The 27,130-nt window shown below is 43.8% G+C and overlaps 1 protein-coding gene across 1 annotated transcript in view; it reads left to right on the forward strand.

Annotated features, from left to right (window-relative positions):
* Nucleotides 1–27,130, forward strand: part of GPSM1 (G protein signaling modulator 1) — a 308,945-nt gene that overhangs the window by 135,502 nt on the left and 146,313 nt on the right. The window contains exons 7-9 of the mRNA XM_030207619.1: nt 322–477; nt 12,515–12,623; nt 14,667–14,793. Coding sequence (XP_030063479.1) covers nt 322–477; nt 12,515–12,623; nt 14,667–14,793 — 392 coding nt within the window. The remainder of the gene's footprint in view (nt 1–321; nt 478–12,514; nt 12,624–14,666; nt 14,794–27,130) is intronic.

Consider the following 27,130-nt stretch of genomic DNA (forward strand, 5'->3'; position numbering starts at 1 on the left):
TGTCTGATGCAGGAATTCACCAAAACACAGCCATGTCAGGTCTTTTTAATAAAGATCTAACTTTTCCACTCCTTAGCCATCTCCTCTCCTTTTTGTTGTTTTCCTTTTCCTTGGTATGTGTCTTCTTTTTTCTTTATTAGCCTATGAATAACATTCAAATAAATATTTTATTTACAGCCAAGTGCATTATTACTACACATTCCATTAAACAGCCCAGCGTGAGAACACATTTTTCACATAACTGTTACATTTGCCAGCAACATATTATGAAAGATGCCATCTTCTAATTGTCAGAGGCCTTTCTATTATTTTTCCACACAGAAAGACACTACAGCTCTCCCGGCAGCTGAAGGACCAAGCAGTAGAAGCTCAGGCCTGTTACAGCCTTGGAAATACCTTCACTCTTCTTCAAGACTATGAGAGAGCGATTGAGTATCACCTGAAGCATCTTCTGATAGCACAGGAACTAGGAGACAGGTAAGGGACTACACCACCATTATACCATCTTTGGGAAGGAGGGAGGAGTTGACTTGTGCAAGCCCCCTGAATCTCTCAAAATGCATTTGAAGAGTTCAGCAGTTCAGTTCCTTCCTTGGCCAGGTCCAGTTCCTGGCACATGCATCACAGTAGCCTAAGGGCAGAATTTGATTGCGGTGGTTCCCAAACTTTCTCAGGTCACAGAGCCCCTAGGCCACACATTTCTTCTCAAGTCACCCTGCCCCCTACCTTTGCTGGCGGGGATGCCCAGGCCCCACAAGCTGAAGAGGTCCACTGCCCAAGGTCCAAGCTCCATGCTGCTTGTGCAAGAAAATCAGTAGCATGCTTCAGGCATCAACACCTGCATTGCCATGCATGCCCTCCTTCTCTCTCCCCTACCATCCAGCGTCTGCCCTCCTTCTCTCTTCCCTTGCATCCAGCATCTGCCCTGCTTCTCTCTCCCCCTCCATCCAGCAGTGGCGTACCAAGGGGGGGGCGGTCCGCCCTGGGTGCACGCTGCTGGGGAGTGCCGCGGCATGCGCCTGTCGGCTCAGAGTTCGCTAACTTCGCTCGTTTGCTGCAGCTCCCTCTGCCCCGGAACAGGTGCACGCCGCGGCACCCCCCCCCCCCCCCCCAGCGGCGTGCACCCGGGGGGGGGGGGGTCATTTCACAGGGGGGGGGCGCATCGGTGATCCGCCCCGGGTGTCATCCAGGCTAGGAACGCCACTGCCATCCAGCGTCTGCCATCCTTTTCTCTTCCTTCCATTACCTCTCTTGCCACTTTCATCCAGCCTCTGCCCTATCTCCTCCTTCTATTCAGCTTCTGCCCTCCCTTTCTCCCCACTTTTATCCAACCTTTGCTCTCCTTCTTTTACCCTTTCTTCCAGCCTCTGCCCTCTTTCTCTCTCCCTTCCATTCCTCCCTCTCTCTCCACTTTCATCCAGCCTCTGCCCTCCCTTTCCCCCACTTTCATGAAGCCTCTGCCTTCCCACGAATTTCCCCTTCAGCCTAAGCCCCCTCTCTGATTCTCCCAGCAATCCAGTGTGTCTCCTCTCTATCCCTGCTCCTCCCACACACCCAACCCTTCCACTGCTACTTTTCTAGATGAGCAGCGGTAAAACAAGCTGCAGTCACGCAGGACCAGACTCTCCATACACGCGGCTTCCAGCTGTGCCCTGGAACAGGAAGTGATGTTCGAGGTGGCAGGATCGTCAGCCACTTGTATGAAGAATCTAGTGTTGCGTGGCTGCAGCTTCTTTTACCGCTGCTGCTGCTCATCTAGACAAGTAACAGCAGCAGGGATGGGTGTGTGGAGGGGGAGCCGGGACAGAGAGGGGGCAGACGCTGGATTGGGGAGGAGCAGTAGCAGTTCAGGTGGCAGCGGGAGGGAGGTCAAGATTTGCCACAGCACCCCTGAGAGTTTGCTGCAGTGCACCAGGGTGCCGCAGCGCACAATTTGGGAACCGCTGGGTTAGCTCAATAAAGATATCGCCTCCTCCCAGATCACTTGCTGGGTTTCTTCTGGATATTTTGAGGTTTTCAGCAAGTTAACCCTCCCTTCATATTCATTTATTGCATTTTGGTTTTAGATTTTTGCCACATTTTACAGTACAAAGTAGTGTTCAAAGTTGCTGTTGGTAAAATGACTAAAATAATTACAATTCAAATTACATTTCACTTTACAGTAACAGTGTAAGATGAGGTAGTCTTTGACAGGACTATACCAAGTTCTGTGTGTTTCGCCCATTTGTATCACCCTGCCCCTCCCGCTTTGCCACCTCAAATGAGAGGAGATGGTGGACTGGGCGCAATCTTGTGCCACTGCATACCTGCACCCTATTTGGCACTGGACTTTGGGTTGGCTTTTATGGGTTTGTTTTTTAGTTTATATGTGATGGTCTTTTACTGTAATCTGTGTGGCAAAATATTATTTGGCAACCTAACCCTTCATTGAAATACCACAAGATTGCTGCTAGGGGGTCACAACAGCCATTTTGGAACCCGGGGCTGTATGAGCAGGAGCAAGTGGGCATCATTCCTGCTCTAACTAAACACCAGGGACCCTGGTAAGGCTAGGAATGGGGATTAGGGGGTGGAGTTTCTGCCGGGGGACTCTGGAATGGTCATTGTTCTCAGGGGCATTATGTGGGAGGTGAGGATTGAATGTTTTGCATGGTGCTGGAGAGGTTTGAAGGACACAGGTATGATTTGGGTGTTGGGGGGGGGGGCTGGACCTCAGCATTGGCACCTGCCCCTTAGATCATTCGCTCTCTGCCGGATTCTATATATCACATCTTAATTTCCATGTGGAAATCAAAGTATATTCTATAACAATGTGTGTAACTTGGTTAACTAGCTAATCAGCACTGTCAATTAGATGTTAAGCAATTATCAACACTAATCGGCATTAATTAAGATCTACATGCACAACTCTCTAAGTGTATTCTGTAACGTGGTACATGTAAATTCTAAGTCCCATAGTTGGAAAGGGGGCATGGCCATGGGCAGAGTGTGGGTGTTTCTAAAATCTGTGCACATTATAGAATATACCTGCTATGCGCCTAATTTAGGCGTCAGGATTTATGCCAAATAAAACATGGCATAAATGGCCCCATAACAGAGCAGTTTGTTTTCTTTATAAATTTTGTTGCCCTTCTCTGAACCTTTTCTAGTGCAAAAATAAAACATAATAAAAAATAAATCTATTTGGAAGTGCATCTTTACTTAAAATGAACTACCTTGTTAGTGCAAAAACCTATGGATTGGCTGTTTTGCCTTTAAGGCTAATACAGTGCAGAGGCAGATTCTTGGCTATAAGGTGCTGGCCCTGAAGAGAAGCAGGAATCCCAGCTTCTGCACACTATCTTTCACAGCTGTACCCCTGTACCCTTGAGATGGAGTAGAGGAGTAGGCTATCAGCTGGAGCAGCAATCCCACTGTGGCTCCTTGGGATCTTGGGCAGTTACTCATACTTTCATTGGTTACATAAGTATATAAATATTGCCAGACTGGGAAAGACCAAAGGTCCATCAAGCAAAGCATCCTGTTGTCAGACTTGTGAGTTCTTGTATCAAGTAGAGTGCTGCTGAGCCCGGTACTCGGACCAGGTTCTGCTTGGCAGCCGGACAACCCCGGGTTTCTCCTGCGCTGACCACCGTTCCCCTGAGGTTGAGCCCCTAGGTGCGGGCAGCCTACAGGACTTACGAGACGGAGCTGGAAGCGGGGTGGTGAATGTATCGGGCAGGCAGCAGACAAGAGAATGATCCAGGTACAGGCAAAGTCAATAGGCAGGCAGCAAGCAGGGGAGTAATCCAGGAACAGGCAATGTCAACAGGCAGGCAGATACAGTCAAAGTCAGTAGGCAGGCAGCAGGCAAGAGAGTGATCCAGGTACAGGCAAAGTCAATAGGCAGTCAGCAGGCAGAGGAGTAATCCAAGAACAGGCAATGGCAGCAGGCAGGGGAGTAATCCAGGTACAGGCAATGTCAATAGGCAAACAACAGGCAAGAGAGTAATCCAGGTACAGGTAAAGTCAGTAGGCAGGCAGCAGGCAAGAGAGTAATCCAAGTACAGGCAAAGTCAGCAACGAGGGACAAAGTAGAGAAGAAGCAAACTACTGAGCAAGTAACACCTACCAAAGTAGAAGCTGAAGCACGGAGTCCAGGAAGAGCTCAACTGATAAAGTGCTGGCGTCTGACATCAGCAGGAACCAGCAGGGAGAAGGAGCACAGCCATAAGACAAGAGCAGGGGGGGGAGGAGGAACCGGAAGACCAATAGGAGAGAAGCAAGGGAAGTCAGGCAGAGGGAGAGCAGACGCAGGTGCGTGGAAGCAAAGCAATCAAGGAGCCTGGAAGCCAAGCAGAGAGAGAGCAGACACAGGTGCATGGAAGCAAAACAATAAAGGAGCCTGTAACCACCGTCTCTCTGAACAAACGCAGAGAAGAACTACACACAGATGGCTCAGGGCTGTGCCAGTCAAGTGTGCGTGTCAACAGGCCCCGCACAGCCCGAGGACGCCACTTGCGTTGAGGTAGGGGACATGAGACCTGTTTCCAACAGTGGCCAATCCAGGTCACAAATACCTGGCAAGATCCCAAAAAAGTACAAAACATTCTATAGTGCTTATCCCAGAAATAGTGGATTTTCCCCAAGTCCATTTAATAATGGTCTGTGCACTTTTTCTTTAGGAAGCCGTCCAAACCTTTTTTAATCTTCGCTAAGCTAACCACCTTTACCACATTCTCTGGCAATGAATTCCAGTATAAAACTTAGTTTAAGCCTTCTGGGGATAGGGAAATAATTACTGTACCTGAATGTAACTCACCTTGAGCTACTGCTGAAAAAGACATGAGCTAAATCCCAGCCATACAACAGCAGAAGCAGGAAGGGGAGATATGGATAAATTGCATTGGCAATATCTGGGGCTAATGGTGAGGATGGGTGTTAGATTTTAATGGAGCAGCTGTGAGCTGACAGTACTTTTATTTATTTATTTATTTATTTATTGGGATTTATTAACCGCCTGTATGAAGAGGTTCACTTATATATATGGCTTGTCCACAGTATTGTGCTAGTTACTTTTCAAAAGTAATTATTTACAGTTACTAGTTATTTATTAACTTAAAGTAATTGGTTACAGTAATTAAATTACTCATGTAAGAAAGCAGTTGATTACAGTTAGAGTAACTAATTGCTTTTCCATTACCGATACCACATCCAAGAATACTCATGGTAAAAGCTTTATGGTACATGAATAGGTAAAATATCCATCTTATACACAACACCAGTGTGAATATTGTATATCTTCATCTCTTGATGCTTATTTCAAGGAGGTTTAACCAACTCATGGCAGCCACATCCTCTGTCATGTCATGTTGTTCTACTTTCTCTTCAAAAGTAATTAATTACTGTTACTGGGATAGTGAATAAATAGTTAACTGAGTCTTCAAGAAAGTAATTAACTACAGTAACTAATTACTAGTAACTCAACACTGCTTGACCCCTAACACTTCATGATCATAGAAAGGGAAAGGAACTACTTCCTACTTGCATTGTCTCTGGAAATAGCCCTTGAGTGGATGGTTGCTAGTTTGTATAGAGAGAGGTGTGACCAGCAGAAGAAAAGAGGTTTTAATGCCCCTGTATAAGTCGTTGGTGAGACCCCACCTGGAGTATTGTGTTCAATTTTGGAGGCCGTATTTTGCTAAGGATGTAAAAAGAATTGAAACAGTACAAAGAAAAGCTACGAGAATGGTATGGGATTTGCATTACAAGATGTATGAGGAGAGACTTGTGGACCTGAACATGTATACCCTGGAGGAAAGGAGAAACAGGGGTGATATGATACAGATGTTCAAATATTTGAAAGGTATTAATCCGCAAACAAACTTTTTCCAGAGATGGGAACACGGTAGAACTAGAGGACATGAAATGAGATTGAAGGGGGGCAGACTCAAGAAAAATGTAAGGAAGTATTTTTTCACGGAGAGAGTGGTGGATGCTTGGAATGCCTTCCCGCGGCCGGTGGTGGAGAGGAAAATGGTAATGGAATTCAAACATGCGTGGGATAAACATAAAGGAATCCTGTTGAGAAGGAATGGATCCTCAGAAGCTTAACCGAGATTGGGTGGCAGAGCCGGTGGTGGGAGGCAGGGCTGGTGGTTGGGAGGCGTGGCTAGTGCTGGGCAGACTTCTACGGTCTGTGCCCTGAAAATGGCAGATACAAATCAAGGTAAGGTATACACAAAAGGTAGCACATACGAGTTTATCTTGTTGGGCAGACTGGATGGTCCGTGCAGGTCTTTTTCTGCCGTCATCTACTATGTTACTATCCAGCTCATTTTTGAAAGTGATCGCCAGCCATCTTCCGACACAAATCGGGAAATGGCCGGCGATCTCCTGAAGCCGGCGAAATCGGTATTATCGAAAGCCAATTTTGGCCGGGTTCAACTGCTTTCCGACGCGGAGCCGGCGAAACTTCAAGGGGGCGTGTCGGTAGGGTAGTGAAGGCGGGACGGGGGGGGGGGGGCGTGCTCACGAGATGGCCGGCTTTGCCCGATAATGGAAAAAAAAGGCAGGCTTGACGAGCATTTCGCCGGCTTTACTTGGTCCCTTTTTTGTCACGACCAAGCTTCAAAAAAGTGCGCCAACTGACCAGATGACCACCGGAGAGAATCGGGGATGATTTCCCCTTACTCCCCCAGTGGTCACCAGCCCCCTCCCACCCAAAAAAAAAAAACTTTTTTGCCAGCCTCAAATGTCATACCCAGCTCCCTGATAGCAGTATGCAAGTCCCTGGAGCAGTTTTTAGTGGGTAAATGTTGAGCCCTCCCAACCCCCCTAAAACCCACTGTACCCACATCTAGGTGCCCCCTTCACCCCTTAGGGCTATGGTAATGGTGTAGAGTTGTGGGGAGTGGGTTTGGGGGGGGGGATTTGAGGGGCTCAGCACCCAAGGTAAGGGAGCTATGCACCTGGGAGGTATTTGTGTATTTTTTTTTAATTTTTAGAAGTGCCCCCTAGGGTGCCCGGTTGGTGTCCTGGCATGTCAGGGGGACCAGTGCACTACAAATGCTGGCTCCTCCCACGACTAAATGCCTTAGATTTCGCCGGGTTTGAGATGGCCGGCATTTTTTTCCATTATCGCTGAAAAACAAAAGCAGCCATCTCATACCCGGCAAACTCTGGCATTTGGCCGGGCCAAACCGTATTATCGAAAGAAAAGATGGCCGGCCATCTTTTTGATAATACGATTTGGCCAGCTGTTTGCGGCGGCGCCAAAATAGATCGCCGGCAATCTATTTTGCCGGCGCCGTTCGATTATTCCCCTCCACGTTACTATGAGTGTACATAGCCATTGCCACTAGATGGTGCACAACTATTACGCAGTAACACTTTTCTCCCAGTAGGATTATTTATTTATTTATGTATTTATTAGGATTTATTTACTACCTTTTTGAAGGAATTCACTCAAGGTGGTGTACAGTAATAATAACTCAATCATAAGCAATAGACAACTACAGCATACTATGTTACTATGAATTAGCCTGTACTGGAAAGCAGCAGCCTGCTAAAAACTGAATTTTGCCAAATAAAACTAATGGGACAATTTTCTGTAGCCCTTGTTGTATTCAGTGTGCTTGAGTGCTTTTCAACTCTGTACACTGAAGTCAACAGAGGTGAACTGACCATTCAGGCAACCGGACAGTGCCCGAGGGCCTAGAGGCTCTGCCCAAATGCCCAGCGCGCCGCTAGTGATCTAGTGGCCTCAGTGAAGGGGGTACATTTTCTTTCCTGCCCAGCCCACTGGGCTGCCACTATTCCCCCCTGCCTGGCACCACCATATTTTAAAAATGGCGGCCGAGATTCCTCTCGGAAGTCTTGCAAGACTTTCGAGACACATGACACTACCGACATTTTGAAAACACAGTGGCGCCGGTAGGCGGGGAAATATTGGCAGCGCAGTGGGCAGGAAAGAACATTCCCCCCCCCCCCCCCCACACACACACACATAGGCCATCAGACTATCAGGACCCCTCAGGTAGGACCGGGGCAGCGAGGCTGCAGTGGCAGGGGGGGTGTCAGGCAGCAGCGAGGTGGGGGACCTAGACTACCTTCAGTGCCTGGGGCCCAGACCATCCTCAGTCTGCCCCTGGAAGCAAAGTTACCAAGTCCACTGGTTTTCCGCACAATTGGGCTCCTTTAATAAGTTGTCTGCAGGTGGTTGCTGGTTGCGTTTTTTTGGGCTGTTTCTGCCTCCATTCTCCTATTGCTCGAATTTGGTGTTGGAATGAGGCTTGGTGCATCTCAAGAGGTTGGGCTATTTTGGGCTCCTTTCAGGTGCGGAATCGCAGATTGTTGCTGGGCTATTTTGGGCTCCTTTCGGCTGCGGATTGGGCTGGGAATTTTTTTTCTATTTGGCAACACTGCAGTTTTCAAGAGGAAGCCATAGATTGCAAGCACTAAAAGGGGCCACATGCTTTACACTTACTTGTACCAATGAGCAAGTTCAGGCGAGGTAGATCCTGGAAATCACACAGTTCTACCTCTTTGATATTGATGAAATTTTTATGATTTTGGAAAGAGAGAGAAGAGACTTAATTTCATGCATACCCATCCTTCAATCAGATTCCAAATGGACTACTACAAAAAAAAATTCCTAGACACCACAATTTATATCAACAATGTATATAACCTCTATGTACAGAAAACCAGCTGATAGATGCAGCTACCTCCACAATTCTAATTTCCACCCTTCACATACAAAAAAATCCATAATACCCAGCAAAGCCACACCGTACCATTATATAGGCTCTAACCTGAGAGAGACACCTCAAAATCCTGACTGAATTCTTCAAACACAAAAGGTTACAACACCAAAATAATCCCCAAGAAGATTGCCTCTTCCTTAAAACACCCAGGAAAAACCTAACTGCAGTACAAAGAGAGAAAACCTCAGAGTCCCCCTTGTAGTGACAGATAAACCAGAGCAAGCAAAACTGAGAAAATCATAATGTAGAAGACCTCTAGCCACTACTGTCCAAGAGGAGGAGTTGTAAAGCTGAATGAAAGATTTCCAATTCAACAAATTCTGGTCTTCCGACAACCACCTAATCTAAAGTAAAAATTAGTGAAATGCTAACTCCCAACAGACCCTCAAAGAAAAGGGAATAGCACACATCCCTGCAATATTCCAAGATGCAAACTGTGACAGCGCATATCATAGGACCTGACAGTTGCTCACATGGGAAAAATATTCAGCATATAGGGATCCTATTCTTGCTCTACTTTAAATGTAGTATATCATTCAGGCTCTTTTATAAAGGCGTGGTAGCATTTTTAGCACACACTAGTGATTAGCGAGTGCTAACTGCTAAACACACCCATAGGAATATATGAGTGTGTCTAGCGTTTAGCGCATGCTTATTTTTAGTATTCACTAAAAATGCTAGTCCGCCTTTGCAAAAAAAAATGCACAAAGAGGATCTTTTACAAAGGCACAGTAGCGTTTTTAGTGCGCGCTAAACGCTAGAGACCACTATAGGAATATATGGGCGTCTCTACCATTTAGCGTATGCTTATTTTTAGCGCTTTAAAAATCCTAGTGCACCTTTATAGGGTGCCTTATTCTATAAAGGTTATGCTCCTAAATTATGAGCGTAATCTATGCTCCTACTTTAGGGCCTATTACACTCATAGATTTAGTATATATTTGGGAGCATAAATTATGCTCATAAATTTAGGATATAAATTTAGGAGCATAACCTTTATAGAATAAGGTTCAAAATATGAAGAAGGATGCTATGTTGGAGAGACAGGCAGGCCAGATGCTTAAGACAAGGATCAATTTACACAGGTAGCACATTAAATTCTACAAAGCTAACCTGGGTGACACCTCAGTGGGGGAGCACTTTGCAAGACCAGAAGCCTGCATCAATGACTTTATGATCAGAATACTAAATGGAAATTTCAAAACAATCCAGAAACCTAAGGCCTTCAAAGTAAAAATGGTGAAAAGACAACACAAATCCGAATTCCTTTCACATCATAAACCATAACGTTATACTGCTTTGCCACCTTCTGATCACCCATCCATTTCTCCCTCTGTTTTCTTTCGCTTCACCCCTACCTTTCCCTGTGAGACTGTCATTAGAATGCTTTTGTTTCAGATATTGTCATCTTTAGCTCATTTCTGACCCAAAGAAAAAGGTATTGCTTTCAAAAGCTAGTAAAAAAAATGGTTAGTCCAATAAAAAGATGTTCTTTTATCTTCTTTTTTTTTTTAAACATTTCTATTGACTCCTCTGATGTAAATACGCTATTTAGTATGTCTCTTTTTAAGCACAGCTAAAGTGACATACACTGAGGAAGCCTGTCTGTTTTTAGCCAGCAGAGGGAAATTTAACCAGCTTATTAGTGGCTTTGGAAATTATCAGGCTTATTTTCGAAAGAGAAGGACACCCATCTTTCGACACATATCGGAAGATGGGCGTCCTTCTCCCAGGGTCGCCCAAATCGGCATAATCGAATGCCAATTTTGGGCATCCCCAAGTGCTTTCTGTCGCGGGGATGACCAAAGTTCCACAGGGCGTGTCAGAGGCGTGGCGAAAGTGGGACTTGGGCATGCCTAACACATGGGCGTCCTCGACCCATAATCGAAAAAAGAAGGGCGTCCCTGATGAGCACTTGGACGACTTTACTTGGTCCTTTTTTGGTTATGACCAAACCACGAAAAGGTGCTCGAACTGACCAGATGACCACCGGAGGGAATCAGGGATGACCTCCCATTACTCCCCCAGTGGTCACTAACCCCCTCCCACCCTCGAAAAAAAATTTTTTAAATATTTTTTGCCAGCCTCAAATGTCATACTCCGGTCCCTCGCAGCAGTATGCAGGTCCCTGGAGCAGTTTTGGTGGGTGCAGTGGACACTTCAGACAGGCGGACCCAGGCCCATCCCCCCCCCCACCTGTTACACTTGTGGTGGTAAATGTGAGCCCTCCAAAACCAACCATAAATCCACTGTACCCACATCTAGGTGCCCCCCTTCACCCATAAGGGCTATGGTAGTGGTGTACAGTTGTGGGTAGTGGGGTTTTGGGGGGCTCGGCACACATGGTATGGGAGCTATGCACCTGGGAGCAATTTCTGAAGTCCACTGCAGTGCCCCCTAGGGTGCCTGGTTGGTGTCCTGGCATGTCAGGGGGACCAGTGCACTATGAATGCTGGCTCCTCCCACGACCAAAGGGCTTGCATTTGGTTGTTTCTGAGATGGGCGTCCTTGGTTTCCATTATCGCCAAAAATCGGAAACGACCAAGTCTAAGGACGACCATCTCTAAGGTCGACCTAAATTTCTAGATTTGGGTGTCCCCTACTGTATTATCGAAATGAAAGATGGGTGTCCCATCTTGTTTCGATAATACGGGTTTCCCCACCCCTTCACGGGGAATGTCCTCAGAAAAACTTTGACGTCCCTTTCGATTATGCCCCTCCACGTGCCCTTTCTACTTAGACAGATACACACACAAGTCCTTTACCAAAGTAAATACAGATTTAGCTGGTAATAAAGGTTGTTTGAAGGTGAGCAGTTTTTAATGGTTCTCCATGCAGGCAAGTTACAAGTGGGTGTGTTTAGACTGGTATAAAACAGTGCACACACCTGACATTTTCGCAAGCAAGCATACTATTTCCTGGCCACACAAAGCGGCCAGTTTGTAGTCTCTGCTCTGTACACTGATTTTTCAAAAAAGGAGGTTCCTTTGACAATGTGACTACACCTCGAATATTAAGTTCAATTCTGGTCATCTCATCTCAAAAAAGATATAGTGGAATTAGAAAAGGTGCAGAGAAGGGTGACAAAAATGATAAAGGGGATGGGACGACTTCCCTATGAGGAAAGGGTAAAGCAGCTAGGGCTCTTCAGCTTAGAGAAAAGATGGTTGAGGGGAGATATGATAGAGGTCTATAAAAATAATGAGTGGAGTGGAAAGGGTAGACCTGAAGCTTCTGTTTACTCTTTCCAAAAATACTGTGAGTAGGGGGCATTTGATGAAACTAAAAAAGTAGTACATTTAAAACAAATCGGAGAAAATGTTTGTTCACTCAACGTATAATTAAACTCTGGATTTCGTTGCCAGAGAATGTGGTAAAGGCACTTAGCTTAACGGGGTTTTAAAAGTTTTGGACAGCTTCCTAACGGAAAAGTCCATAGACCATTATTAAAATGGATTTGTGGAAAATCCGCTGCTTATTTCTGGGATAAGGAGCTTAAAATGTTTTGTACTTTTTTAGGATCTTGCCAGGTATTTGTGACCTGGGTTGGCCACTGTTGGAAACAGGATGCTGGGCTTGATGGACCTTTGATCTGTCTCAGTATGGCAATACTTATGTATTTATAATGTGTATAAATTACACAAGCTAAAAGTGCCCAGGTACTTTTATACCAATGTGAGCTGTTGAGAAAATTCACCCCACAAATATTTGATCTCATTTCCAAAATTTGACAACACTGGTTCTTTTTTGCCTCCCTATCTTTGCAGAGTTGGAGAAGGAAGAGCTTTCTGGAGTCTTGGAAATGCCTATGTGTCCTTGGGGAACCATGAGCAGGCCCTGTACTTTGCAAGCAAACATCTGGACATCTCACGAGAGGTATGGCAGGCTGAGAGTGGCCAGACACAAGGGAAGGTGGCAGGCTGTCTTGTGGCTTACTTGTTCACCAGCACAATAAGAGTCTTTATTCCCATTTAATTGCCTCAATGACTCTGCCTTAACAGGTGGGTTGGGTTAGAGTGTGGAGGGTCTCTTTAAAACCCAGATAGATGTCTATGATCCAATCCAGTACTCCAATTGAAAAGTTCCATGTCAAATTCAGGCTTTCCCCTCAAGACAGTTTAAATAACATAACTCTAGCTTTTAAGGCTTCCCTGGTTCTTATCCCACTGTTCTAATTGGGGTTGCATAAAACTTTTGGCCCTGATATAATGGCCATGTGCACTTGGAGGTGCTGCAGCATCTCTAGTTCAGAAGTACACATGGCACAGCTTGGATTTCAGATTTGATTACTCTGCTCTCCAGATCTGAGTTCAAGGTGAGTTATAATTCAGGTACCCTATAGTAATTTTAAATAATGACACCTAGGACAGCCATATTAGCTAAACTCCTCCATTGTACCAGGAAGCTGTTTCCAAACTCTGAGCCTTATATTTATAGGTGCATTTCTAGATCTCCTTTTTGTCATCTGTATTTATATGGCATATAAAAGTTTTCCAAGAAAATTCAGCTATTTCTAGGACACGTCTGAATGTAATATTCTAAGTGCTGAAATGCACGGTATATGCTTGTTGAGAATGAGCCTTATTCTAAAAGGATTGTCCCATCCACCCAGCACCACCACACACATACACTATACCAATAAAAGAATCTTTCCAGTGAGTTGAGTGAGTGTTCAGGTGAACTAGAGAGAGGAGGAACAGTGACGAAGAGGTGAGATGGACCCTGTAGTCCAATATGTTAAATACAGGCAGAAAAGTCCATAAAATGAAGTTGTTTATAATATGTGGCTGTCACAGCAAGCCATTAACTATTTGGTATCACTGCTTTTGGTACCATCAGAGCTGCTCAATAGTTAACATGTTCATTTATTATTAACACTGCCTGTGCTTTAACGCAAGACTGAATTGATAAAGAAATGGCAGTGTAAGGGCCTCATTCAAAAGATCAGGAAGTGTTTGTGTTGTATTGAAGACCAAAGGATGTAGTAGGTAATCTAGCTAACAACAATGACAAACTGGTTTCGGTACTTCGTGATCAGATTCTCTTTGCTCACAAATGAGGAAGGACAAACGCTCACATCACAAAAGGGTTTTCATAGTGATTTTTTCCAGATGTGCTTTTATTCTCCCCAGACACGTTATTAAAATACTGAGTGACCCTTTTACTAAGCCACATAAGCATCTATGCGCACCCAACATGCGCCAATTTGGAGTTACTGCCCGGCTACCGCATGGCTCTTGCAGTAATTTTATTTTTGGCGCACATCCGATACACGCATCTGAAAAATAGTTTTTATTTTCTGGCGCACGTCCGCTACGCATGCCAAGTGGCACTTGGCACATATAGGTCATTACTGCCAGGTTAACGCATGAGACCTTACTGCTAAGTCAATGGCTGGCAGTAAGGTCTCAGACCCAAAATGGATGTGCGCTAATTTTTATTTTGCCACACGTCCCTTTTCGGCAAAAAATTGTAAAAAGGCATTTTTTGCAGGTGCACTGAAAAATAGATCTGCGCGCACCCAAAACACGCACCTACACTACCATAGGCCATTATTCAGCACACCTTAGTAAAAGGACCCCTAAAATATATTTGTCCGGCTGGGTCTTGAGATGTTCTGGAGGCAGCTTTATAGAGTCATCATGCAACAGTGACATCTGCTGGCCAGATTTGGGGCTAATGATTGCAGTGTTGGGAAGGAGTCCTAGTGATAGACTTGCTGGGGTGCAAGGCAAAAAATTGGCAAGGGATCCCTGTACATCCTTCAGGTTTGGGCAGGCTTAGGAGACTGTGGCATGGTGACATAGGACACTTGTCATGGTAGCACCCCCTTAATGCTGGTCCTGTGCATGGCCTCTGGTTGAGGACTGTTACAGTAGTGAACCTTTTCATGAGCTCATTGTTCCTTGTTCTATGCAGATTGGTGATCGAAATGGTGAGTTAACAGCTCGTATGAATATCGCACAGTTGAAGTCTGCCCTTGGCATAGGCTCTGGTGAAGAAGATGGTGACCTGTCTCCACGATATGATGGCTATGAAGCCCAAGGTAGGTTTCTTGGCCTGTTGGTTTACTTTGCTGACTCTCAGAGGGTGCCATTATAATGCGGTGCTACATTTGCATACATACAGAATGCAGTGTGTGATTTTGAACTCTGTTTTTTCTTACACTTTTTGTGTTGCCGTGTATGGGCAGAATGCTAGCACTCTTCAATATTTTTGCCATAGACACAAAAGAGGATAGCCAATCTGAAAGAATTCCCATCATGTGTAACCTGCCTGTGCTAGTGCTGTCTGCCTAACACACAGTATCAGTCATGGCCGAAGGGACTTCACTCCAATATATTTTTTTAAATTTTTTAACGCTTTTTAGAAATTATATTGTCATTTTGGGGAGCCACATGTGTTTGAATGAACATGTCCCATTGTGCCTGGCTTGTCCCTTAGGTGGTCACTGGATCTGACTGTTTGCTTTCCTGCAGACAATACTTAACTGCTAATCTGGATGGCTAGCTCATAGTATTATAATGAGGAGAAAACACCCTGAATCCTACACACAAATTTCCATTTTGGGTTTGTAAAAAAAAAAAATAAACCAACAACAACAAAAAAAAGCCAACCCTCCCGTTTTCCCTGTGTCACTGAGCAGAAGCTACTGATTGGCCCTGCACTAACGGTTTGCTTTTCTAGAACTAAGGGGCCCTTTTACTAAGATGTGTTAGGCGGCAGTTGGCACCTAATGCAGCAAAAATGACCTAATGTGGCACACGCTAAAGCCAGGGGCATAGCCAGACCTCAGCAGGAGGGGGATCCAGAGCCCAAAGTGTGGGAGGGCACATTTTAGCCTGCCTCCCCCAGCCGCCGCTGCAAGGTACCTTTGCTTGGCCCCTCAAATTGGCACTGGAGCCCCCGGTTTGGCTGGCAGGGTCCCCGACCCCATCCCCCGCCAGCTGAAGTGTTTATCTGTCCCGCACTGGTCTCGCACTTGCTTCCTCTCCTGTTTTCAGCGCCGTGCACTGCAAGCCCCTTTCAATGAAACTGAGCATTAAAATGAGAGCATTCACAGCGCGACTGGAGACAGGAGAGGAGGAAGTGCGAGACCAGCGCGGGACAGATAAATGCTTCAGCTGGCGGGGGTTGGGATCGGGGACCCCGCCAGCCAAACCGGGGGCTCCAGTGCCAATTTGAGGGGCCAAGCCCCTGTGCCCCCCCCCCCCCCCCCCCCCCCCCCGTAGCTATGCCACTGGCTAAAGCATTCTGCATTTTGCTATGTGTGGCAATTATTTCTTTTTTTGGAGGGGCATGTCAGGGACTGAGAACGGGCATGGATACGCTAATCAGCTAGTGTCCTGACATTACCGCCAGTTTAACTGGTTAGTGTGCCCATAACGTGGGAACCCTGAGCAATAAGTGCTCCCTCGATAATTTTTTTTTTAATGGCTGTGTGCTAATGCTAACATTAGTGCATGGCCAAATATAAAACAAATAGGAAAAAGCCCTTTTGACAGCCATGCTAGAAATGGGCTTAGCACACAGGAATGAACCACTTAAGGATTTGCGAAGCTTAGTGCGCATCTTAGTAAAAAGGGCCTCTAAGTGTATTTGGGCCAGCTCTTTGGGTCAGTGGCACACGGAGGATCTGGGTTTCATCCCTGGGTGTTGACTTTGCTCCCTGGGCTGGCTGGAGCTGGGGATGCTGCAGAGAACTGACATCTAGAGGCCAAACTTAGTCCATGTCAGCTGAGTTTCACTAGTGACTGTTAGTATAGTGGGTGGACTGAGTAGGGAAAGAGAGTAAATGGAAGGGGGGAGGATGAAGAAGAAATTTTCACTTAGTTGTGAAGGAAGGCTCATGCTACTGGTTTCAAACGATGTGTAGAGCCAAAAGAGGTGGAGGGGGGAAGGTGTGGTTGAAAGAATGGATAAATTAATTTCATCTTTGTCAATCTAGCTTCTACTATTCTTTTCACTCCACTGTCTTATCAGATCTCTGCTTGGGCTCATGTTATCCTTGCTATCTTTTCATTTCATTTTCTTTGCTGCAGTGGTTCCCAAACCTGATCCTGGAGGCACCCCAGCCAGTGAGGTTTTCAGGATATCCGCAATGAATATGCATGAGAGAGATTTGCATGTAGTGGAAGTAGTACATGCAGATATCTGTCATGGATATTTATTGTGGATATTGTTAAAACCTGACTGGCTGGGGTGCCTCCAGAACCATAAAGAAATAGAGAAAAAAAAACAAAAGAGAAAGGAAATCCAATATATAAAAGAACATCAAAGAAAAGAATCATACATTCTTCATTGTGCTTTGGACCTAGACCTCTTCAAGCTACATGACCAAACATTTAAAAAAAAATGAACAAGAATAACATTTGGTGAGCAGGTAGATCTTGAGAGAGACTCTAAATTTAGCATAGAAAGATTCTGACTGAAGATCAAGCAGCAATGAATTCCAGAGGGAGAGACCTATTACACTGAAAATAGAGCTTTGTATGTGTTCAAGACGAATGTGCCTGAAGGACAGGATTATTGAAAGATTCTGTTGGGTAGATCTAAGGGTTCTGAAAGGGGAATAGGAAAGGAATAAACAGATCAAAAATTGTGGAAGCCTTGAATGATTAATCTTATGTCCAAGTGTTAAAAGTTTAAAGCTCGACTTGTAAGAAATTGGTAACCAATGTTCATCTTTAAGCAAGGGGGGTAGCATGATCAAACCTGTGTGCTTTAGGTGATGATGTTAACGTGTCTTCTTAATCTAGTTCATTTTCCATAAATAATGAGATGTTAGAAGGCTTGAGCCAAATACAGCTGAAAGAAAGCAAAGACCTAGACCCCCTCGGGCTACAAGGGCAAGCATTTAAAAAAATGAAGAAGAAAGCAAAGGCACAACCTTATTCTGACAAACTAGGCTTCCTTCACTTTCAAGCAAACTAACCAGGAGGAAAGCAAAGAAAGGGGATGATTGAATATTCTTGTTTATGTGCATGCAGTCATTACCACCGGTCATCCTGAAAGAGTCTAAAAGCACATCAGATTAAGGGCACCCTGTTTAACCTTGAAACAATACAGAGGGGTTCTCTACATCTCCCTTATTTGGAATATTTTTTTCACATCAACTGGTAAAAATGGACTGGCTCATAAGAATCTCCAACAAATTGGCTTGAATCTCCTTTTTCTGTAAAAGGAAAAAAAATTATACAGTACTCAACACTGTGCATAAGGTGTAGGACTAGAATTTCTAGGGCCTTATGAGAAGGGATAGTGGAGTGCGGGCTCATACGACACTGAACATGAGCCATCATAGAGAGGCCAGAAATTTCCAGTACTACTACCTATACTATTTATTTCTCTAGCACCATAAGACATAAGCGATGCTATACACAGGAATATAAGAAGCAGTCCCTGCTTCTCAGAGCTTACAATCTATTCAAAACAGACAAATAAGGTTGCAAAATTTCGTTTATTATGAGAATTAACTGAAAACAAGATGGGTACAAACAGGAGAATAAGGGGTTAAGATTTAAAAGCAGTCTCAAAATGGTGGACTTTTAACCTGGATTTGAATAAGACCAGAGAGGGAGCTTAACATACTGGCTCGGGGGTAGGGGGGCTACTGTTTCTGTTTGAGTATTTGACATACTGTCTTTCAAACGAGAATCAAAGCTATATACAAACAAAAATGTTTGCAGGAAAAGAATAGAACTACAGTCAAGTAAAAGGAGAAACGAAGAAAAAGGAAAGATGCAGGGGCTCATTGACCCACCATGAAAGGCCAAAGCGGCCCTAAATGAATGATAGGATTGCTAACCTCACATATCTGAGGGGAGGGATTTCCAAAGGAAGGATGCAATGTAAAAGATAGCAGAAAGCCACAGATTACAGCCATGTACCGGTGGCTGAGCTTTCGGCTCTGAATGCTACTACTACTACTACTATTTAGCATTTCTATAGCGCTACAAGGCGTACGCAGCGCTGCACAAACATAGAAGAAAGACAGTCCCTGCTCAAAGAGCTTACAATCTAATAGAATGCAAACATAACAAAAAAACCTTTGCCTGCCGATGCAGTAAGCTAATCATATACAAATTCAAAGCGTGCAGAATTTACGCACCAGTCAGAGTAAACCTGCGGGATGCGTGCACACAAGTGTCTGTGCTGAGGGCAGCTAGTACTGTGCACATATCTGAGCAAGGCAAAAATGTCAGCACACATCTGAGCATGTGGTGAAATGTTATTCTGCTGATAAATATTAGCCTTGCAAAAATGTCTTGCACATAAATCTTTTGCAATGCCGTCATTTATGCACAGAACAATATTCTAGTGCATGCATGAATATAATTTCTTCTTCTGCTCAGACCTACAGGTCCATCAGATCCTGTTCTGTCTTAAAATTTGTAGGTATTGTTATGATCTCAGCAAAAAGAAAAAACTGGCATTAAATCCTCTCCGCTAACCCCGATACACCTGGCGTTCAAGTTCCAGCCTAGTGCTCGCCTTAAAGTCTTCTGCACAGTTCTCTGCATTGGGACTGAATAACTAATAATCTCATTACCATTCATTTTAATATGTTCTATGCCAGTGTTCTACTTTCAGATTTGCAAATATATGGCAACATGTCTTTGTATTGGGCGACCATAAAAATGCGCAAACTTCTCATTAACCAGGCTCTTCCACCTGCACCACCTTTCTGCATCAGTCCCCCAGGATGTCTACTCCAGGTATAAAGTGCAGTGAGATGGAAGAAATGGAGTCTGGAGTGGGTGGTGGAGGAGAAGTACACAGAAGAGTAGCTTACCTGATGAGTAGAGTTCCTAAGGAGGGGTGTAGAGAGAGATAAAAGGGGGAGACCTAGGGTTTAATTCACTAAGGTCTTTTCCTCAGAGACATGGAATAAAAGGAAAGCCGTTAGTGGATCGAGCCGTAAAACCTCTTACTTTCTCCCACCACTGCACTCCCCCTGACACGCTTTTGCGTTTTGGAATGCATACCCTGAAGAGACAAACAGTGGCGAAGCCAGATACTAACAATGGAAAAATGGAATGGCTTCTGTGGACATAATCCAGGCTCCAAAAACATAAACAACATTTAAAAAGCCCCTCTTCTGTCATATAGAGGTGACTATCATATCCCAGTGGCCTTAGCTAATTCTCTTCTGCCCCTCTTTTAGGCTTTTATCTTAATGTCTCTATTGTAGTTAATGTTGCACATCATCACTTCTGACATTTGAGGAAAGCCCTGGAGATGATATTGAGTTTGCCCTGTAAACAGGAGTGGAGAAATTCAAGCACTTCAAGCACAGATTGACTGTGTAATCAGGTTTTTGATGCATTTACAGAGGCATTGTCAATTTTCGTTCTTTGCATTATTTCCTTCAGCTCTTTCCAAGAGTCAATAGCATAAACTGGACTGCACAGAGTGTATCTGACAATAAATATTGATCCATACTGAAAGGGCTGAATCTTTGCATTTTTCTGGTTATTGAAAAATTAGATTAAGTTTTTTCTGAAGAGCTGCTATGCAGAAGGCCTTTCATAGGGGCAGGTAATAAATACATTTTAGTAGGTTAAGAGGCTCATTTTCAAAAGAGAGAAACGTCTAAAAAGTGGTATAAAGCAGTAGTTCAACATTTTTTTTCTCCAAAACATCCAAATCGGTATTTTCGAAACCCATTTTCCAGACGTTTTTCTATGCTGTTTTTCTGCAGTGCATCTAAATCTCAGGGGGGGGGGGGGGCGTGTTAAGGGTGGAATATGGGCGTCCTAAGACCTGGACGTTTTTCAGCCATAATAGAACAAAACAAAAACAACCAGGACTAAATCTAAGATGTTTTGAGCTAGACCTGTTTTAATAACAACTAATCCACAAAAAAATGCCCTAAATGACCACTGGAGGAAACTTCTCTGTGGAATAGAGTAAGCGGCAATTGTCTGTAACTCTGACTACATGTAGAAGCATTCTGGGGCTCAGGAAAGTTAAACCTCGGAGAAGATAGATGACATGACACACATAAATCTAGCCCCATTAAAATTAATGAATATGGCTAGCTGGGGCCTTTTGAAAACTAACCTCCCCACCCTCTAATTCCTATGTTGAAAAGGGACAGGTCCCATATAGAGCAGGAGTGAGAATGTATGTGGGTACATGTGCAAGGAGGGCTATCCTGTGAAAATTCGCTTGCAGATCTGGTCTCTCTCAGACTGACAAGATCTCTGATTCTGTGGTCATATTTTTCTGATAATGTGTTATTTATGAAGTTCAGTATGGCTGGGGCATGGGATCTTCTTTCACAGGCAGTCTCATTATTAAAAGGATGTAGAAGTGAGAATTGAAACGTCAAGGTTAAGACATCTCAAGTTTCACTCATAATTTAGAAGCAGATCTATTAACATAGATTCTGTTCTCAAATATAGGAGAAATTGACACATGTGCCAAGTACGAGCGGCATAAACATCCATTTTACAAAATAAAAACATTGAAAATTTCGATGACTTGAAAACAAGCAGATGTTTGTGCTAGCACACAGGGGCGTAGCCAAACTTCGGTGGGAGGGGGGTCCAGAGCCCGAGGTGAGGGGGCACATTTTAGCTCCCCCCCCCCCCGGTGCCACCAAACCCCCCCCCCCTTCCCGCTGCCACCAACCCTCCCCTGCCATCGGGTACTAGATTCACAGAAACAGAAGCCTGCCCTTGCAGATCATCAACGCTTTTTAGCTCCCCCCCCCCCCCCCCGGTGCCACCAAACCCCACCCGCCATTTTTAACCCCCAGCGCCATTTTTGACCCCCCCCCCCCCCCGCCGCCACCACCACCTTTGACCCCCCCCCCTTCCCGCTGCCACCAACCCTCCCCTGCCATCGGGTACCAGATTCACAGAAACAGAAGCCTGCCCTTGCAGATCATCAACGCTTCTGCTCCGGAGAAAAGGACAACCCCCACCAGCAAAGGTACCCAACGGCGGCGGGGGAGGGTTAGCGGTGGGAGGGGGTGTCGAAGGGGTTGGCAGCGGGGGGGCCAGGGCCGAATATACGGGGGCCCATGCCCCCGTGACTCCACATAGCTACACCCCTGCTGGCACATGTACATTTCCATTGAATAGTAATATAAATGTGTATATACCAGCACATATCTGTTTATTTTTGCCATTTTAGAAAAAATAAATGTTTCCCGTGCTAGTTTGGCATTTGGAGGGGGACAAAAAACACGGGAAGATTAAGAGAGCAACCCCCCCCCCCCCCCAAATGCCTCCAGTGGAGTCCTGCTCAATAGCAGCTATTTCCCAAATCCTAAACATGCTTGGTAGCAGGTGTAACTTCCAGTGTTGATCTTTTAGGATTTAGACGATTAGTCCTGTTCTGAAATGGGGTCTAAACATCTATCAACTTGCCGCTTCCTTGTCCTGCCCGAAACATGCCCAGACCACGCCCCTAGCCATTTGCACACACTTGGGTTTGAAATGTGAATATCCCAGATTTGTAAAATGAGGACTTAGATGTTTATGCAAGATAAACATTTAAATGCTGGTTTATGCAATCTGAAACGCAAATATGGCTTGTAAAATAAGGGCCATTGTGCATCTTCTGTTCTTAAGGGTTGGGGTATGTGTCTGTCCATCTGTTTTTCAAATCTACCTGCTTCCAGCCTAGTTGGACCAAAAGGTGCTATGAAGGGTAATAGAAGCGAATGCACTTCGTAGTCCATGTTTGGAAATGAATAGTTGTTAGCTCCCAAAATTCTGAAAAACTTAACAAACGGCTCTCGAGAGCCTGTGAGAGCCTGCTCCAGCACACCACTGGATGTACGGTACTATTCTAGTTCTTTCTGTGGTAATTTTGCCAATGGGCTGCTTGTAACCTTGTCCATGGTACTTGTCACAGGGCTGTTGATTGTGATCCTTCTTATGGTGCATACAGTACTAAGTGGTGAAGGCTGCTGCTTAGATCAGTTCTTAGCAAGGAGAACTTCAGAGACATATATACCGAAACACCATTACCCCATTTACTTACTTTATCAATCAGCGAATCTTATTTCCTTCCTGTCCCCATAGACTTCAAAGCAGTTCACAACAGGTTAACAAATATCAGAACAATATCATCATAAAACAATTTAGTAAAAAAACAATTCCTATGGGCGTCTACATAGCGCACGCTAGCATACCTTAGTAATCAGGGCCCAATGTTTGCAGTCATGCAAGGGAGTTGTAGTTATTTACAAATCATTCTAGCTCAGGATGTCTCTGTTCATCTGGAATTAGGTAATGGTAATGTTTTCATCTTTGGAAGCTTTTATGCAAACCCGCCCTCAAAATTGGAAGCCAAACTTTCTATCCCAGAGGCACCTGTCTACATGTTTTTACAGTTTTTAAACTGCAATGTATGTTTGTATTTAAGTATCTATAATACTCATCTGCCAAAATAATTTAAAAGTATTTTTATGCTGCATATCATAACATTCCTAAGTGTCTTACAGTGGTACATATGATGTAACACAACCTAAAAAGAAATCTGGTTTATGGTGTATTTACTCTTTTACACACCATCATAGTCTCTACATCCTGAAGTCATTGGTCCACTTCCCACTTCTTTTTGTGCATCTATATCCCGTGGGATTTAGTGTTCATCCACTTAGTGAAGAGCCTGCCCCATTATGGTGTATTGAACTTAATAGACCACCCTTCTTCAGAAGCATTAACAGAGCAGTGAACAATAAAGTCTGTATAGAAATATTAAGAGAAAAATACACCATTTCAGTAATAGGAAAGACGAGAAATATAGACTCTGCTAGTCTGGTCCGAGTCATTCCTCTAAGCCGTCATAAATCGCTTTAAGCCTTCCCGAACAGAAAAGCCTTTAGAGCTGATGTAAATGTGAGGAAGGATAGCTCTGTTTGAAAATACTGAGGTAGAGAGTTCTAAAGTAGGGGAGCAGCAAAAAAAAAAAAAATGCTGCGGCCGTTGATTCTAAATGAGCATGACACACAGGAGGTATATGCACTTGCCCTTCATAAAAGGAGTGAAGGGATCTAGGCAGAGTATGGAATGTTATAACAGAGGAAAAAGTAAGCAGGTTCACTGGTGTATAAAGCTTTGTGTGCCAAAATAAGAATCTTGTATTATAAATGAAATTGAATAGGAAGACGATGATGTTTAAGGAAGGAAGTAGCAGGATCATAGCTTATTGCGTGGGAAAGAATTCTTATTGCTATGTTCTTTACTGTTTGCAAACGTTTAATAAGGTAAAGGGGCAGTCCAACATAGGTGACGTTACAGTAATGGACAAGAAAATGAATAGAGTATAAAGCAACATTATAAAAAGCATTATAAACATTACATACATTATTATTATTATTTATTGCATTTGTATCCCATGTTTTCCCACCTTTTTGCAGGCTCAATGTGGCATACAATACATCTTGAAAATGGAAGACATTAGGAAATAAACATTTAGTGTTAAAGAGGAATCTTGGGCAATATGATAATGAAAAGCAAGATAGTAGTATAACCAGCAATATGATTATGATAAGCAAGATACTATAAGACAGTTTTCAGTATATGTGGAGGAATTGTGTGTGTTACATTGGTTGATCTTTGTGGTATGCCTTGTTAAAGAGATGGGTCTTCAGCAGTTTGCAGAAGTTCATTAGTTCGTGAATCGTTTTTAGGTTGTGCGGCAATGATTTTCATAGCTGTGTGCTCAAGTAGGTAAAGTTTGACGCGTACATTAGTTTGTATTTTAGACCTTTGCCGTTTGGGTAGTGTAGATTGAGGAATGTGTGGGATGATCTTTTGGCATTCCTGGGTGTTAGGTCTGTCAGGTCGGACATGTAGGCTGGTGCATCTGTGTGAATGATTTTGTGGACTAAGGAGCATATTTTGAACGTGATGCGTTCTTTAATTGGGAGCTATTTCTATTTGAAAAACTACTTCTTGTTTGCCTGTTTGACTGCCTTTTTAGCGTCTTCTCAAGATGACATATCTTCTCGGTCTGCTCTCTCGGTTTCCTTCACTTCAGAAGTAGACAACGTTACCGTTTTGATGCATTACTTTGAAAAGAAAGATTTCTAGTTTTGGGGGGGGGGGGGTAAATACACATTTTTCCCGATGTTTCTAGGGTTACTTAGTTGAGGTGGAAACAATTTCTTCTTAGCCCTCGGTGCTACTTTTTTCCTGAAATTTCCCCTCTAAATATTTGATTTCTTTATCGGATGTTAAATGTATTTTCTTTGAGCCGGAGCAGCTAGAAAGACTGATTGTGGATAGGGAAGTTAAATAAAATCGTTATGGGTGATACTATTAAGTTAATTGTATTCCAGGTAGAGTGACTATACTCTGATTATGTAAGATGTTATTTTAGATTAATTTGTTCTCTCCTTCATCAATAATGTGGACTAAATTGTTTGTTTTCTTTTGAAGTGCTTTATTGTACTTTAGCTTATAAATTATAAATAAATGGAGAATAAAAACCCCTTTATCCTCTTCCTGAACCTCTTCCAAATTATGAACAATACTTTCTGTAGTGTTTCTGCAGTGTGCACAGTTCCGTGTGATGCTGTCACTCAGGGTTTTGTGGCTTTCGTGTTAGATTTAATTCACAAGAAACTCAGTAGGAAATGATGGCTTCTTGCTGTACTCTGTCCCATGACTCTGACAGCAATAACTTTCATATCTATGTTTTATTAGCAGCTCTGACCACAAGACTGGATCAAGCCAGTGTGCTTTAAAAAAATGGGATTCTGATATTCTTTATGTCTTCCAAGGAGCTCTCTCACAGCACTCACAGGTCATGGCAGGCTAGACTGCCATGTGTTGACCAAGTTGGTGCAGCAGCAGGTTGATGGTGACGGAGTACCATCTGGAAATGTTACGGAAACCTAGGAGGCCAGGTGTGCAGTATCCACACCAGTGTTGGCGTTTGGATTATTTATAGGACCTTGTGGTTGGACATGGGCAGTGAACTGAAAAATGTTCTTGGGTGTTCAGCTGTCCTGAAGATTGGAGTAGAGTGAAAGAAGATGGCAAAATTTGTCCTGAATAAGGAGGAACATCCTACAAGTGGGCATTCTCTGTGACTAGCAGCTGGAATATATACTTGGCAGTATGAGTAGACTGGATGGAGCAGTTGATCTCTTTTTCTGACATCATCTACTGTGTTACTCCTAATAATGTTGCCCACTTCTTCATGGCCCCTGCCAGTAACCGGGCATTAATTAGCTGGTGAAAGACTGTTTGGAGAAGCCGATTTGCATCTGGGCATAGCTGTGCTTTATTCCACATATTGTGAGCTCCCTGTTCTGCTTTGTTGCTTTTCAAGGCCTTGAATGTTTAGCAGCTCCAGCATGAGGTGAAGTGCTGCCAACTCCAGGGAGATAAATCAGGTGCTTTTAAGTGCACCCTTAGAATTCTTTACCCACCAGATTGGGAAAACGGCATTATGTTTACACAACTCTGTTCAGGTCATGTCTTATAAATCTGCTCCAGAATCCAAAAACCTTAAGTAACCCTTTAGCCAACTTACACACAATGTTTTATTTATAAGACTGTTTTATTCTTAAACAAAAATGCATCACATTAACCTAGTCAAAAGATACCATAATGAGCCTGTTTTGCTTTTTTTTTTATCACAAAGCTCATTACTTTAAGGGGGAAAAAACTGAATTGTCAAGTTTTAAATGCTGTTATTAGCTGTTTGAGTCCCACTAAGGGGCTATGGGTGAGGTGCTCCTGGCACAGAGAACATTTGCTGCATAAACTACTCATCGATTGGGCTTAAGTGTTTAGGATCACCTTTAAAGAGGCCGTCTCCTTAAAAGCTTTGCTTTGAAACTTGATTTTGTTGTTTTGCAGACTTGGACTCTTCTGTCATTATCATATCTCCGTAGGTTTTCTTAAGTGCTCAGAAAAGGGAAAGAACAGAACATGGGGTACTTGCCCTCAGGTTAATAATATCAAGGTATTAATTTCACGGAATCCCAAGTGGTTGAGCTCATTGCTCTTTCAGTTACCAGATGTTGACATATGCAAATGGATGGCTCAGAATGATCCATCTCTGGTAGTACCATGGTGCATACTGTGTAAATGGGGCTGTCTAAACCTTCCACCAGTCAATATGGGCTTCTGTTACAAAATGACGCTACCGAATAATAGCACACTGAACGCAACTCAGTTCCCATGGGCTTCTTCACATTCAGCGCACGCTAATTGGTAGCGTCACTTTGTAAAAGGAGCCCTATGTTTCTGAATGAATAGTGCATATTGGCATAATTTTGGCCAACAAAATCCATTCAAACTATGGGTTGTATGGTACTATTCAAGTTCTTTCTAGGTTAATTTTGCCAATAGGCTGCCTCTAGCCTTGTCCATGGTACTTGTTCATAATGACCTTATAAGTAT

This window comes from Microcaecilia unicolor, chromosome 6 (assembly GCF_901765095.1).
Source record: "Microcaecilia unicolor chromosome 6, aMicUni1.1, whole genome shotgun sequence".
Taxonomy (NCBI): Eukaryota; Metazoa; Chordata; class Amphibia; order Gymnophiona; family Siphonopidae; genus Microcaecilia; species Microcaecilia unicolor.